Source organism: Carettochelys insculpta, chromosome 2 (genome assembly GCF_033958435.1).
Source record: "Carettochelys insculpta isolate YL-2023 chromosome 2, ASM3395843v1, whole genome shotgun sequence".
NCBI lineage: Eukaryota > Metazoa > Chordata > Testudines > Carettochelyidae > Carettochelys > Carettochelys insculpta.
In genome coordinates this window covers 114,706,772-114,722,703 of record NC_134138.1, presented here as the reverse complement: position 1 = coordinate 114,722,703, position 15,932 = coordinate 114,706,772, and the positions used below count along the sequence as shown (strand labels likewise).

General features: G+C 44.6%; 1 protein-coding gene across 3 annotated transcripts in view; it reads left to right on the top strand.

Moving 5' to 3' along the window:
• Positions 1 to 15,932, top strand: part of CARMIL1 (capping protein regulator and myosin 1 linker 1) — a 295,177-nt gene that overhangs the window by 122,342 nt on the left and 156,903 nt on the right. For all 3 annotated transcript variants that reach the window (XM_074987581.1, XM_074987580.1, XM_074987579.1), the window contains exon 3: positions 8,714 to 8,764. In XM_074987581.1, coding sequence (XP_074843682.1) covers positions 8,714 to 8,764 — 51 coding nt within the window. The remainder of the gene's footprint in view (positions 1 to 8,713; positions 8,765 to 15,932) is intronic.

Below are 15,932 nucleotides of genomic sequence, written 5' to 3'. Positions count from 1 at the left end.
TTGGCACAATAACATTAGCAGAGCTCCATAAATGCAAATTTTAATATCAGACAAGATTGCAAAAAGATGGGTAATAACCTAGGAAGAAAACACAAGATGCAGCTTTATGTTAGTGTTGTGTTGATGGGGAACGAGAAGAGGGGGAGCAGAGTGTATCATCAGTGGTGTTAGTTACTGAGACCAAAATCATGTCATTTTGGTAAATGAGCAGTGACCTCTGCAGGCTGTGAATTTGTACAGAAATAATTTACTTTTTGAAAATGTTTCCAAATGAATTTTCTCATTTGAATTTTTCTTTACTAAATGAGTGACCTTGTAAAAGGCCTGATTTAAACTTAAGTTATGCTGAAACCAAGCTGTCTGATGGAGGAGAGGAGATAAAGGGGCAGCTGCGTCTTGGCCCAGCGATTTCTGGAGGGCATGGGCCTCCCAGCCGCTTGGGCTCCCAGCCACTGCTACAGTGGTAACAGCAGTGGCTGGAGCTCTGAGTCCTTTGTATCACTGCTGGAGCGCTGGGTGGCAATAAAAGTAGGGTGACCATCCATCCCGTATTAGGCAGGACAGTCCCGTATTTGGGATGCCAAAAAGGCATACCGACTAATTTTTTAAAAGGCACAATTGTCCCGTATTTGGGCCCCCCCACCCCCAACCTTGGGGTACAAGGGGAGTGTGGGTGGCTGCTGTGTCCCTGCTACTTGCCCGGGGATCTGGGGGAGGGCAGAGGGCTGCTGATTCCCCAGGGAGTGCTGGGGGCTGCCGCTTCCCTGAGGCTCCAGGGGAGGGCCAGCGGCTGCCCCTTTCCTAGGCCTCCCGGGGAGCACTGGTAGCTGCCACCTCCTTCCCAGCTCCCTGGAGCTTGATGGAGCTGGGAGCAGCTGCCCCTTCCCACGTATCTTCCTGTCTCATATTTGGGACAGGGAGATATGGTCGCCCTAACTAAAAGACTAGTTGGGGAAGGCTTGTCCCTAGTTCCACCCCTTCTGCCAAAGGCCCTGCCCTTTCTGGGGCTCTGGAGTAAGCAGCCTCTCCCACCATGCCTTCTCCAGGGACAGGTGGAGTCTGTCGGTCACACTGGCTGACACCGTTATTGATCGTGGGTGTGAAAAAACACACCCCTTACTGATGCAGCTATACTAACCAAAACCCCAGGTCAACATAGCTTTGCTGATGGAAGGAGACCTTCATTGATGTCACTACGGTTGCTCCGGGGGGCCGAGAACTGGCAGGTGAGGGTGTTTCTACACTGATGAACGGCCCCATCTGTTGGTGCAGCCTGTGGCAACTCTATGGGGTTATGCCCTCATAGCTACAGCAACCCAGCATGAAAATATAGTCCTCATAGTGTAGACATACTCTGCACTGATTAACAGTACGCTTATTCTGAGAAGATTGATTAAAGAAGCTGAAGAATTTGATTAAATGTCACATAAATTGGGAAAGATGAGATCTAAGTTAAGAATAGTAGCTCTTTCCCTCAGGCTGGGCTACACCTGGTGTCATTAACCTTTTTCCTTTGAATGCTCTCCCCTGCATACCTAAGCTATAAAAGCTCCATGGCCCACCTGTGTTACAACTCTGGGAGGTGGGTGTGGGAACAGACTTGCTGGGCCTCAGGCCAAGGGTGGATGGGTGGGTGGGTGTGTGTGTGTGTTGGGGGAGGGGGGCATGGTTCCCTGCTCTTGTAAGGGACAGGGCTCAGGGCTCTGTTGGGGATTTAAAGGGCCAGGAATTCCTGGCTGCTGCTGCTGCTCCTACTGTAGCAGCAGCTGGGAGCACCAGGTGTTTTTGCATTGGCAGGCCCCAGGGCAGTTACTCCCCTTTGCCCTCCACCATCCTGCTATTGGCGGGCCCGGGCAAAACAGCTGTCTTTTCTGCGTATGAAAGACACGGCTGGAGTTAGGAGGTAGAAAGCAGGGACAACTCTTGTGGCCCCACATCATGGAGGACCCCATGAAGCTTTGTTGCTCAGGGTTTGGCTGCAGTCCCAGACAGCAGTGCTCAGGACAAGGGAGCTTCTGCCCTCACCATATAGTCAGGGTCCAGAACTGTGTTAAATCTGGAAAACTCTAAAATCTTCCATATGGTATCCCAGAAATCTCCTAATTGTTCACATACTGCTGTTGCTGTGATAAATGTAAGTAAATAAACAAAATAACTATTTTTAGCAAAACATTGGTTAAAACTGCTTCTCTGGGGACCCTGATCATGGAAATAGCCATTAAACCAATTTCATTATTTTGAGGCCAGACTTAATATCACATGTATAATACACATTAAACTGATCTTAAAAATGTCTGCTTAATGCACATCTTTTCTAGATAAACAGTGATTTTGAATGATGCTTGCAGCTGGGCATTCATTAGTTAGGGAAAGCTGCCGAATTAAGGATAACAAATGTATTTTAGAATTAATTTAGGTGATGGGGTGTTAACATTTAAATAATATTCTTTTCTTATCTACACAGAACGTATTACTTTCTTATCTATAGTTTTGGAAAAGACGAAGTAAGCCAACAAATTATAACTATAATGAATTGGGTCGCCACAGAGCAGTAGTTTAGTTACGTGTCATCCAGTCTCATGATCTGCTTCCTTCACTCTGTCCTCTAAATTACACAGTCCTCACAGAGTCATCTTGTGTGTTTCATCCTATTAGTCATTATATATATACAGTACTCTATATCCCGATACAGAGTGTGCTTTGCTTTTGAAAAGATTTCATATGTTTTACTTTATTAATGAAAAAATTGCATTTATGACAGAACACATTTAATTGGGTAGGGATGACTGAAATATACTTGTTTTGGCTAACTTAATGGAATATGTGAACATTTTGTTATATTTAAATAGGAGGCTCAAATTCAGTTGTTCTGTCATTTTAAACAGGCAAGCACTGTGGAATTTAAAAAAAGTGCATGCTATGTTTAGCTGTATGTTCATAACTGCAAGACCTTTTAGATTAGAAAAATAAAAATCATTCTATAATCATAACGTCAAAATTCCATCAATTCAGGCAAAAATCTTTATAGCCTACACATGAAAGAAATGTTCAGTTACACAATTGAGATGCGTATTGATTACCATTATTTGTATTTTGAACATTTAGGGTACAATGACATTGCAGTGTAAGGCCAAGATTCAAACAAATGTCAAGCTTAACCCCTCTTCTCTCTAAACAAATTGTGCTAAGTCCCAGCTTGGAGCCAGGGTCCCAGAACCCTCTAGAGTGGAGGGTTTGAACCTCAGTCAAGCTAGGACATAGGATTCAAGCCCTACTGCTTTGCAGTATGGACACAGCCACACTGGGCCTTGTGCTCTGGAAGTCTGCCACAAGTATCCCACAGGCTGACTTTCTTCTGTGAATCTTAAGATTACATCCTACATCACAAACAGGGCTAACACAGTCACATTGTAGGAGGGCACCAGGAAGTCTGAGACCTTAGTGGTTGCATTCAGGCCTGCGTAGTATATAGATAGTAAAGCCCTGGTCAGGACCTATGGTTCCACAACTCCTAACGAGGGGATTAAAAGTACATTTAGGCACTCAGGTCCTATTTTGTTAATAAACTCAGGTTATGCTAACTTGAGTTTTACAGTCTTGGGGCTTGCACTGCAGTGTAGAGAAACCTCTGAGGCTGGGGCCCAATTGTGAGAGGCACTATACAAACCTATTTGTACATGTGTGTAGGGCAGATGACTTGTCTCTCTGTCACAGGGAAGACTAATGCCGTGCCCAAAGTCTTTTTAAACTCTTTCTTTGTGGCCCAGTTTATTTTTCAGACACAATAAAGCAGCTCAGCACAAGTTACACATGTGCATCTGGTCTTTTCCCATGACCTGGGGACTTTGCACAGGTGTGGACTTGTTTCCCCTGTTGTGTCTACCCTGTCTTATTCCGGGGCCTGCCACTGGAGCCAAGCATGCTCTGCCCATTTAAGCCACTTGCAGGCTGGTCTTATCCCTTTATTAGGGTATCTCTTTATGTACCAGGAAGTTGACTCAGCCAGGCTCGATATTCCGGGGTTTGATTTCACACACCTAGGGGGATGCATGAAATCAAACGATCAGGGCTCAACTGTCGATGCTGGTATTCCTCATTATCGCAAGGAGTAAGGGAGGTTGACAGGAGAGTTTCTCCCACCGACCACCCTCTGTAAGGCTGGCCAGATAAGTCAATTGTTATAGCTGGAATTGTGTATCTAGAATCGACTTTCGTGCCTAGCGTTAGTCTCAGCATGGAGCTCCTTGATCAGTCCCAGGTTACTGATCCGTTAAAGGGCCAGCGACACTTTGACTGGTTTCGAAAAATAAAACCAAAACAATATATCCTCTTTGTTCTTTAAAATCAGGCCCAATTATGCAGAACCTTCCCTGCAGAACAATGATTAGCATCATTTTATCTTTTTCTTCACTGTGGTCTTGCCTTCAAGGAATGAGAGAAGGGTAAAAATCAGGTCTGTCAGGTGATTAAAAATTAATCAGCATTAATTACATAATTAAAATTTATCATGCTTAATCACACTGATAAACTATAACAGAATACCATTTATTTATATGTTTTGGGTGTTTTCTACATTTTCAAATATATAGATTTCAATTAAAACACAGAATACAAAGAGTACAATGCTCATATTTATTTTTATAACACATTTGCTCAGTAAAAAGCAAAAGAAATAGGATTTTTCAATTCACTTTTTACAAGTACTGTAGTCCAGTTTCTGTATCATGAAAATTGAAATTAGTAGAACTAATTGAAAGTAGAATTATGTACAAAAATAACTGCATTCAAAAATAAAACCACATAAAACTATAGATCATGTAGTTCACTCAGTCCTATTACTTCAGCCAATTGCTCAGGCAAACAAGTTTGGTTGTAGTTTGCAGGAGGTAATGGTGCCCACTTCTTGTTTACAATGTCAACTGAAAGTGAGAAGAGGCTTTCACATGGCTCTGTTGTAGCTGGCGTCACAAGATATTGATTTGCCAGATGCACCGAAGATTCTTGTATCTCTTCATACTTCAGTTATCATTCCAGGTCTCATACATCCTTGCTGATGACAGGTTCTACTTGATAAGGATCCAAAGGAGAGTGGATTGACACATGCTCATTTTCTTCATCTGAGTCAGATGTCACCAGCAGAAGGTTGATTTTTCTTTTCTGGTGGTTTGGGTTCCGAACTTCCTGCATTGGAGTGTGTGTTTGTTTGTTTGTTTGTTTTTTTAAGACTTCTGAAAGCATGCTTCGCTCCTCATCCTCAGTTTTTTAGATGCCACTTCAGATTCTTATACGTTAGGTTGAGTGATGTAGCTGTTTGCATTTTGTCAAACGTGCTGTGAAAGTGTTCTTAAAATGAACAACATTGGCTGGATCATTATCAGAGACTGCTATAACATTAAATAAATGTCAGAAGGGAAGGTAAAAGGGGAGACACACAGTCCTCCTGCCATGATGTTGTGTCATAAATTGAAGTAATGCATTTCATTTTTTAATGAGTGTCATCAGCATGGAAGCATGCACTCTTGTTATCCACACAAATTTCTCATCCCTTCCACACTCAGGGACATACACACCTTTACCTAATCCGTAGGGCTCAAGGTGTGACCCTGTTAATTTAAACTCCCACCCTTACCCAATTCCTAGGGCTCAGGGTGTAATTCCCTGCAGGTATGCAGGATCTGTTGCACTGAAAAAGCCTTACACAATAATATTCTTATTCTCTATTTATTTACAATTGCCAAGAAAGCAGAATACGTGCTAAGCACACAGTATCATGCTCACCAATCCTGATAAGGCAGGCAGACTTCTTCTGTTGGGACAGACAAAGTCACTCTCTGGATGCTGGTTGTTGCACCTTGGGGTATTGGGGGGTGAGTCCTCTTTAAGGTGTTTTTTCTTCCTTCCTGCTTGATATCCTGTTCGTCATTTCTCCCCCCTCCCTTGACATTCTGTTCTTCTTTCTCTTTTTTGTTCCTTGTTGGACCCCAGTTTTTAAGTAGTGAAACTAGAGTCCTGCTTAGCTATACCTTGACCAGTTATTTTAGTATAATTTTACTAACCAATAATAGCCTACAGTAACAGAATTATCTAACCAATCATAACCCACCACCTAAACTGATTTATGCCTAACAAAATTAATTGTACATCAGCCAGGGCAATTACAAACCAGACAGAGAATATACAGAAAACAGTAGAAAAGTGAAGACAATAATCAGAGAATGGTGGTTCCACCTCAGCTATTGATAAATAATTGCCTGCCAGATGAAATGCTGTTAACTAAGTTTTCTGTACCCATCTTGTGATCTGTTTAACAGTGGGTGGCATTAGGATGTGGTCGTCTTCTTAACAGCCTGATATGCTACTACTGTGCTGAAATGTAGATGGAATGTGAGTATGTGACTTGTAGCTTCACAGTTAATGGCTGCTGCTCTTTAGTTTAGGCCTCTCAAAATGGCTAGAGAAATCATATTGGTTATACTGTTACACTCTGGAATGGTAGCCAAATCAAGAAGGGGTATGTGAATGTTTTTGTGTACCTGGTACACAAATATCTTGCAATACCAGGTACAAAAGTGCCCTGGGAACACCCATTCTCACTTTCAGGTGACATTGTAAATGAGGCCAGGTCTACACTGTGAGGTAAAATTGATTTTAGATAAACAAATCCTGCTAAGAGGATTCAGTAGCTGGAGTTGACTTCTCAAAAATGATTTTTTTTTTTCTTTTGCCACCACCCACACAGCAGGTGGTCAGTGATTGAAACTCTCCCTTTGGTTTACCTTATTCCAGGAGTGTCAGACTTGGTGCTGGCGCTATGACAGTTCTATTTAGCATGTTCCTGCCAGGCGTGCTAAATCAAACCCTGGAAGATCCAACTGCCAGCACTCCAATCTTCCCATCAGTGTAGATGTATCCTGAGAAGCAGGCGGCATTATCTTCTGTGAATGTAAACAAACTTGTTTCTGTTAGCAATTGGCTGAACAAGAAGTGGGACTAAGTATAGACGTGCCCTGAGGTATATGAAGTTAGGTATCTTCGTATCTCTTTTGCATTGCGCAATCTGCTATGATCAAAAATGACTGAAAACTAGCATAATTGGACCATACCGCTGCTTGTTATGAGTGCCTTCCACATGTGGGCAGTACTGGAGATGGATCCAAGTACAGATGTGGATTTCAAACTCTCAAAGTTGGGGAATATTTGGCTCTGGATATTTGGTTCATCTCCGAAGCTAGTATGATATGCATAGAACATCATTTTAAAAATATGTTTAGTAAAGCTACTCATCTGAAGTTAAATGCTAGTTTAAGGGATAATATATGACTGTATCTAACAGATGTGGATTCTCTAACCAGCTCTGCAACTAACTGGAGATCTGGGCTTTGATCAGGTCATTTGACCCTATATTGGGTCACTTCCCTCTGCCCCACCCCATCTGTAAAATAAAAATAAGGAATACTAAAATCTGCTACTTTTGGCTTACCTACTCTGTAGGCATATTGTAAGGTCTAGCTGCTGAAGGTCTAATTTGATGGTAAGTGCTTTTGGAATTCAAAGTATTCTTGTGGCTCGTGCTGTAGTATTTCACCATAAGATACAGTAATCCCTCAAAATGCATGATTACATTCCATCATACTGTTGAGCTCCTCCTGGGTTTACCTGAAGGGAAATGCCTGTTTATTACTGGCATTTTTGTATGCATGATATATTTAATTTTTTAAACTGTTTTTTTTAATTCATAAGAATGAATTCAGTTGTTGCAGTACAATTTAGTTAAATACATTCCATCTAGGTGATGGTAAGATTCCTATAGCAGCTGGCTTGTAGAAAACCAGGTCATGGAATTTGCCTTCCTCTGGTCTACTGGATAAGAGACTTCCTGTTTTTTTCAGTGGGAGCTGCATTAGATTCTGAGGGTATGTCTATGCAGCAAAGTTATTTTGAAATAACAGCTCTTGTTTCAAAATAACTACCCTAGCATCTACACGACACAGCTGCTATTTCCGAGTTATTTCAAAGTAGTGGTTGAGATATTACAAAATTGGTAAACCTCATTCCTCGGGGCATAGTGTTTATTGTGGAATAGCTATTTTGATATAGGTGCTATTCACTGTCTTCACAGCACCTATTTCGGAGTGCATCCAAGGACTCTGTTTCAAAATAAGTTATATATGTTTAGATGATGTATTTCAGCATCGCCAAGTGCTATTCCGAAATGTATTTTTATGTGTAGCACTGTTATTTCGGAATAAGCTATCTTGGAATAAGACTGCAGTGTAGACATATGCTTACTTACTGCACTTGGAGCTGGATCAGGTCTATATGGTTTGATCTTGCAAATAATCCTTATCATAAGCATCTATGGGACCACTTAACTTAGGTAAGCACTATATCTTGGAAGTTAGTAAGTGTTTGCAAGATCAGGCCCTTGGACACCAAAGAAGACCAAAATTAGTGTCCCTTATTGTCTGTGAACTTACCTTGGTCAGCACTGCTAGTACTTGTCTGTTGGGAAAAAAAATAACCTGATGTTTTAAACAATCACCTTTTTGACTCAGTGTGAATTTGTGCAAGTTACTTGTAGATCTGTTGACTTGGTTTACTTAGCTGTGAGAAGCAATAAAAATCTTCATAAAGAAATATTCTAAATAAAGACACTGTTTCTGAGTGCAGGCCTGGTAGATATGAAATGCTGAGTTTGCCCTTCTTTTTATAGGTGCTTACATCATGTCGGGCCTTCCTGCTGACATCCCGTATTCCCACTAAGGTAAGATTGTTTTGTTTCAAATTTCAGTACATGCTTTGCGATCATATTGGTGTATTTCAGTCATGTAAGTTGACTGGTGTTGGTGCTAATTGTACCTCTGAAAAAAGATCTGGGGATTGGAGTAGTAATTTTTGTGTAATGTAATTGTTTTTTTCCCCCTCATAATGGCCTTCTTAAATGGTTTTGTCAGCACATAGATGAAAAACATTGTAGGAGAAGCTTGAAAAATGTGCGTGGGTGAAGAATTGCACTACAAATAACCAGAGTTATTTTAACTACACAGTTTGTAACACTCACAAAGGGATCTAGGCAAGTTAGTGCTTGAACCAGTTGCTGGTATTATGATATGGTTATTGACTACCCTGCAGTTGGTGGGTTAGATTGCAACTGAAGGAGACATACCTGTTCTAGGTTTAATAGCAGTGAAAATGTGCCAACATGGGTTAGCAGTGAAAATACTTGCTTGTAAAATTCCGAATTAGAAATAATGTGAAATGTACTGAATCCTACTGTTCTTGATGGAATAATTTGATGTTTTCCATGGATACCATAATCTTCTGTAAGAGGCATTTAGCCAGCATACTTTATAAAGGCCATGAAATGCTTATTTCAGTTCCATGACAATTTGGAATCATTTTCATGGCTGAGGAATAATACATTTCTGTGTGGATCAGCATGATTTTGAATCATGAGATAATCTCTTCTCCCATCCAGAGTCTGTTAAAATTATTTTGGCAGAGGTCCGTGTTCTGTTTAGTTGTACATATATACAGAGAAAGATTACGAAATGATAATCGCTGGTGCTGGAAAACGTTCCCCTCCCTCACATCCACATCACATCCACTTTTCTTGATATTCCCAGGGTTTGTGGAAAGAAATGAAGGCTGCAAGTTTTCATATGTCAGGTAGAAATGTCGTCATTTAATGTTCTGAGAATAATTTCTGTAACTGGAAGTTGCAGGAAACAAACACAGCTGAAATAGTAACATATTCAATAATATTCAAATTCGACACATTAACACATGGTTTGAACTGGGATGCAAATTTTCTGGAACATTATAGGGGCTCTTTGGCATACTTGGCTTAATCTAATTCTTGACTCCCCCCCACCCCGGCTCCTCTGCTCTCTGATTTGCTCATCTTGATAATTTTTTTCTGATTTGTCAACCTTGATTACTGTTTTTGTTTCTTTATGCCTTAAATATTGAGTCTGTTCTGGTATGGCTTTGGTCTGAAAAAGTGGGTCTGTCCCATGGAAGCTCACCTAATAAATTATTTTGTTAGTCTTTAAAGTGCTACTTGACTGCTTTTTTGTTTTGACAACTGAAATAGTCATAGCATTAATTTAGCACTTTTAGAAATGTCATCTTAGCGGCTTTATTTCACAATAACTTGTGAGATTTATTGTGCTGTATGTTCTTTTTTTTTTTTGTTTGGTTTTTTTTAAATGAAAGCCTAAAATCTATATTCTAGGCTAATTAAAATGATCGGTTGGATGGTAACTGAAATGGCAGAATAATTGTCAAAAGAAAGACACCCCTCACAAACAGAATTTCTTTTGCTGTACAAAAGAACCTTTCTGTTTCAGTAATCAGCATGCTTGTTTAAAATATCGTTATGATCAAAGGTGTGCAGGGTAGTTGACTTCCTAAAGCGTAGGATGTTTTCAAAGCTGTACGAAATCTTAATGTTGCTGATGAGCTCGGAGACACCCCCGATGCTATCTAGCAAAGGAGGCATCGAGAGAGATGAGAACATAAAACAAAGTTGGGTCATTTTATTGGGATAGTATTACGGCCTGTAAGTATTTAATACAGTGGCAGTGGGCAAGTGGTAAAGTAATTGAGCTATCCTGAAAAGTGCAGTGTGGACCGGAAGATGTAATTGATTTCCCTTTTTGGTTTTGTTAGGTATATGGCAATAATTTTTTTTCTTTTATTTATGGCTGATCAAATAGGTCCTTCCCTCTCTATTGCAAATGTAAAAGAAATTTTATTTTGCATGCGGCCAAGTCTCCCATATGCAGACTTGGGAAAAAAAATGTTACAAAACTCATCGTCTTGGTTCCTTCAAGGAACTTTTGTGAAATCTACTATGTCTGAAGAATGACAAATGTTGATGTTCCTTTTGCATGCAATTCCAAGGATTAACTTGTCTTGGACAACACCCAAAATTGACTTTAAAATGTTACTACCTGCACACAAGCTATAGTTCTCATACCTCATAGAGCTGGAAGGGTTCTCAAGAGATCGAGTCCAATCCCCTGCTCTCTCAGCAGAGCCAAGAACCATCCCTGGCAGATTCATTTTTAACTCTATTTAAGTCAGACCCTAAATGGCCTCCTCAAAGATTGAGCACACAACCCTGGGTTTACAAGGCCTCTGCTCAAACCACTGAGCCACCCCCCCGATTAAAAGTGCTGATGGGACGTTTGCCTAACACAAAGAAATATCATGTTAGGGACCCTCTTTACATTACTTAATGTGCACACAGCACACTTCCTTGCATAGTGCCAAACGCCACACATTCACAAAGAACTCTTTTCCCTCTGACAGAGAAGGAAATGCACTATATAACACACTTTGGCTACATCTACACGTGCAGCCAACATCGAAATAGTCTATTTCGATGAATAACGTCTACACGTCCTCCAGGGCCAGCAACGTCGATGTTCAACTTCGACGTTGCTCAGCCCAACATCGAAATAGGCGCAGCGAGGAAACGTCTACACGTCAAAGTAGCACACATCGAAATAGGGATGCCAGGCACAGCTGCAGACAGGGTCACAGGGCGGACTCAACAGCAAGCTGCTCCCTTAAAGGGCCCCTCCCAGACACAGTTGCACTAAACAACACAAGATACACAGAGCTGACAACTGGTTGCAGACCCTGTGCCTGCAGCATAGATCCCCAGCTGCCGCAGCAGCAGCCAGAAGCCCTGGGCTAAGGGCTGCTGCCCACGGTGACCATAGAGCCCCGCAGGGGCTGGAGAGAGAGCATCTCTCAACCCCCCAGCTGATGGCCGCCATGGAGGACCCAGCAATTTCGACGTTGCGGGACGCGGATCGTCTACACGGTCCCTACTTCGACGTTGAACGTCGAAGTAGGGCGCTATTCCTATCTCCTCATGAGGTTAGCGACTTCGACGTCTCGCTGCCTAACGTCGAAGTTAACTTTGAAATAGCGCCCGATGCGTGTAGACGCGACGGGCGCTATTTCGAAGTTGGTGCCGCTACTTCGAAGTAGCGTGCACGTGTAGACGCAGCTTTTGTGTTACAAACTTAACAACATTAGCAAATATTATATGTTAACCTTATTGCACAGATAAAGTATCAGGTATATTATGTGTTTGAGGGTTTCAGATTCCAGATGTACATTTGTTACCAGTTTGTGCTGAGTTTTAATCACTGAAGAGAGTTTGAATGGGAGCAGACCCAGCTAGCTGTTCGCTACTGGCAACCTAAAAGAGTGAAACACTCAGAATAGTGTGTATCCATTCTGGACACCTCCATTGTTTTCAATGTATAAATTAACATGAATACTTGACAATACTGACAAAATCTGACTCCCAAATTATTTGGGAGACATGTTGGAAAGATGTATTATTCAGACACACGGACACACATGCAACATTGAATCCCTTCTTAAAATGGAAAAAAATTCTTGAGTATAGAGATGTTGCCCCAGCTAGCTGTTGCATACTGATATTCCAAAAGGGCTCTTTGCAGGATCAGCATTTTAAGTCTATTGCTTCTGTATATATTTTTGTTTTGTGTTGAAGAGGAGTGGTAGATTAATGTGAATTTACAGTTGCTGTGTGCAACACATCCTTCTTCTTCGAGTGTCCCCATGGGTGCTCCACATTAGGTGTCGGGCTCGCCCGGCGCTGCAGATCGGATCTTCCAAGCAGTTTCTGCCAGACCGCGCATGCGCCGGTGTGTGCCGCTCCCTTGCGCGCTCCTGGCCACGTGCGCAATCCGGTCCCCGCCAGTTCCTCTTAACCGCCGTCAGCTGCAGACAGAATCCGACTAGGCTACGGACAAGTTAGCGTATTCAATGGTTTTAACTGTTTTTCTTTAAAGTTTTCAAGTTCTTAGGCTACTGTTAAGTTAGCCAGTTGTTATTTCCATAAAAAAAAAAAAAAAAAAAAAGAAACAACAAGCGGGACGGCATTCAGTCCAGTCCTAGTAACAAGCGGAGCACCGGAGGCCAGGAGCTTAGGGCCATTAGCCCTCCTGCCATGGCAGGCTATCGGAGAGGGGGGAAAACAGCACAGAGAAGGTGCTAAGTACCCATTAACAACTGAAAGACTCACCAGCAATATCCTCTTCAGGATTCAAGGAATGTGAGTCTTGCCGAGAGGCAATGCCAGCATCTGATGGGCACAGTCTCTGCATAAGGTGCCTGGGGGAGTCCCATGTCACGCAGAAATGCTCCTTCTGTGCAAAATTAACAGCCAGAGCAAGGAAGGACAGGGAGATGCGGCTTAAAATGCTGCTCTTCGACAAGGCCCTCCAGCCAGACGTGCCGGAGCGGCCGCAGCAGGAGGGACCCTCCGGGGCCCATAAAAGGAGAGCCGCCTCCCTCACCCCATCAGCGCAAAAACGGAGGAAAGTCTCCCCAGCCCGATCCCTGCCGGCAGCAACAGCGAGCGGGACGGGAGGAGCGCACAGCCCCCAGCCTCAGCAACAGCTGATCGGCGGCGGCACGGAGAGCCACGTGGAGGCGGCTTAGCCTCCGATAATCAAACAGCCGCCCCGCACCACAGGCAGGGCGGCGGCTAAACAAGCGCCGGTACCAGCGGCACCGCAAGCAGCAGCACCGACCCCCGGGGAACCGGTGGTGCAGAGCGCGCAGGCACGCAGCCTGCAGGCACCGGAGGACACCGCCCGTGCGGCACCGCCCATGAGCGTGCCGAGCACGGCGCGGATGGGGCCGAGATCCCCTATACGTCAGGGGGCGGAGCTACCCCCTCAAGGGAGGGGGAAGGCTGCACACAAAACGAGGCACTGCAGCCCCTCTCCAGACAGGGCTGCAGAGTTGCTATCTCTCAGCCCTCTGCTTATGCTGCAGACTCCAACCAGAAGGTAGGGGTCCCCCCTAGCCTACCCGGAGCCCCCATCTCCATTTTTACAACCAGCCTCGCCCTGGCTGGGACCACCTTCACCCTTCCTGGGGTTTGCGCCGCTGGAATACTATCACAAATCACTCTCTCCAGTGTCCCAGGTCTCTCGACGATCTCGCTCCCCCAGACACAGAGGGTATGCACCAAGGGAGTGGTCTAGGTCTCCTTCCCAAGAACAGTGCCCATGCTGCCATGGTCGGCCCTATCGCGCGGGGCATAGACACCACCGGCAATCTACCAGGGAAAGATCCCCTCAGACGGTCCCGTATCGCCGAGGGCAATCGCGAACGGGGACAGAGACTCAAGTATCTCAGGGGGAACTGGTTATGGAACCCCGAGATTTTCCCTTGCAAGCTTCCAGCGAGCGGATGTACCATCACCAACAGGAACCGGAAGGGTCCAGAGAGGCGTACCCTAGTGGTTCCTCGCTCTCCTCCCCGGACGAGGCTACGGCCCCGGGGGACATCCATCCTCTGGACGATCTCAAACAGTTTCAAGAGCTGTTTCAGAGGGTGGCCTTCACGCAAGGCATCCAGACAGCAGAGGTGCAAGAGAAACACCAAAAGCTCCTCAAAAATCTGAGACCTCCGGCCTCCTCCAAAATAGCAATACTGCTTGATGAAGCAATCTTGGAGTCCGCCACTACGATATGGCAGACCCCTGCGACTATTCCACCTGTCCACAAGAGAGCTGATAAGAAATACTTCGTGCCGGCGAAGGGCATGGAGTTCCTATTCAGCCACCCACAACCAAATTCCTTGGTGGTGGAGTCGTCGCAACAAAGATCAAAGACATCTCAATTCAAGACGGGGAACAGACAAAGATGCCAAGAAGCTAGAGCTGTTCGGCAGAAAGGTCTACTCCTCCTCCACTCTACTGTTGCAAATGGCAAATTACGCAGCACATTTAGCGAACCATAATTTCGACAACTACGCTAGGTTAACCTCCCTCATGGACTCGCTTCCAGAGGGCAAGAAACCAGTGCTCAAGGCCATCGTGCAAGAAGGCTATGCGGCCTCGAGGACGGGAGTTCAGATCGCCCTGGATGTTGCGGACAAAGCAGCACGCTCCACAGCTACGGCAGTGGTGATGCGAAGGGAGTCCTGGCTCCAGACTTCGGGTATACCAAGGGATCTGCAGGCAAAGATAGTCGATCTTCTCTTCGACTCGCAGAAGCTGTTTGCTGAAGCAACTGACTCGGTCCTTCATTCCAGTAAAGATTCAAGAGCCACACTTAGGACCCTGGGGATTTACACCCCTCCATACAGAAAGAAAACGTACTACCCTCAACAAAGACGGTACCAGTACCAGCAACAGCGTCCCCAGTACCACCAGGGGTTACGAGCAAGGGCGACATCAACAGCACCAGCAGTACAGAACTCCCAGGCGACGTTCCCAATGGAGCCGTGCATCCTCGGGGGAGGGCCAAAGGCCACAAGTTTGACACACAGATCCAGGGCTGCGCCATCACTACCATCGCACAAGGTCATCCGAAGCGGCTATTCCACCATAGCCTCCGACCATTCTACAACCAGTGGCAAAGGATCACCACAGACAAATGGGTGCTGGAGATCATAGCCACGGGGTACGCCATCCCCTTCCAGTCGCTCCCACCGCCACGACCTCCACCCAGGCCCCACCTCCAGGAGGTCTCCTATGTAGCGAGGCTCAAGCAGGAGGTAGACCATCTCATGCTCATAGGGGCAGTGGAAAGAGTGCCGGAGCAACTGCAAGGAAAAGGGTTCTACTCGAGGTACTTCCTCACAGAGAAAAAGACAGGAGGCTGGAGGCCCATCTTAGATCTTCGAGGCCTCAACCGGTACCTGCACAAGCAATGTTTTCAGATGATCACAATCGCCTCCATCCTTACGGCACTGGACGATGGAGGTTGGTTCGCAGCCCTCAGCTTACAAGACGCGTATTTTCACATAACTATCCATCCGGCTCACCGACGATTCCTCCGGTTCATGGTAGGCAAAGAACATTTTCCATACAAGGTCCTACCGTTTGGCCTCTCCTCGGCCCCCAGAGTCTTCACCAAGAC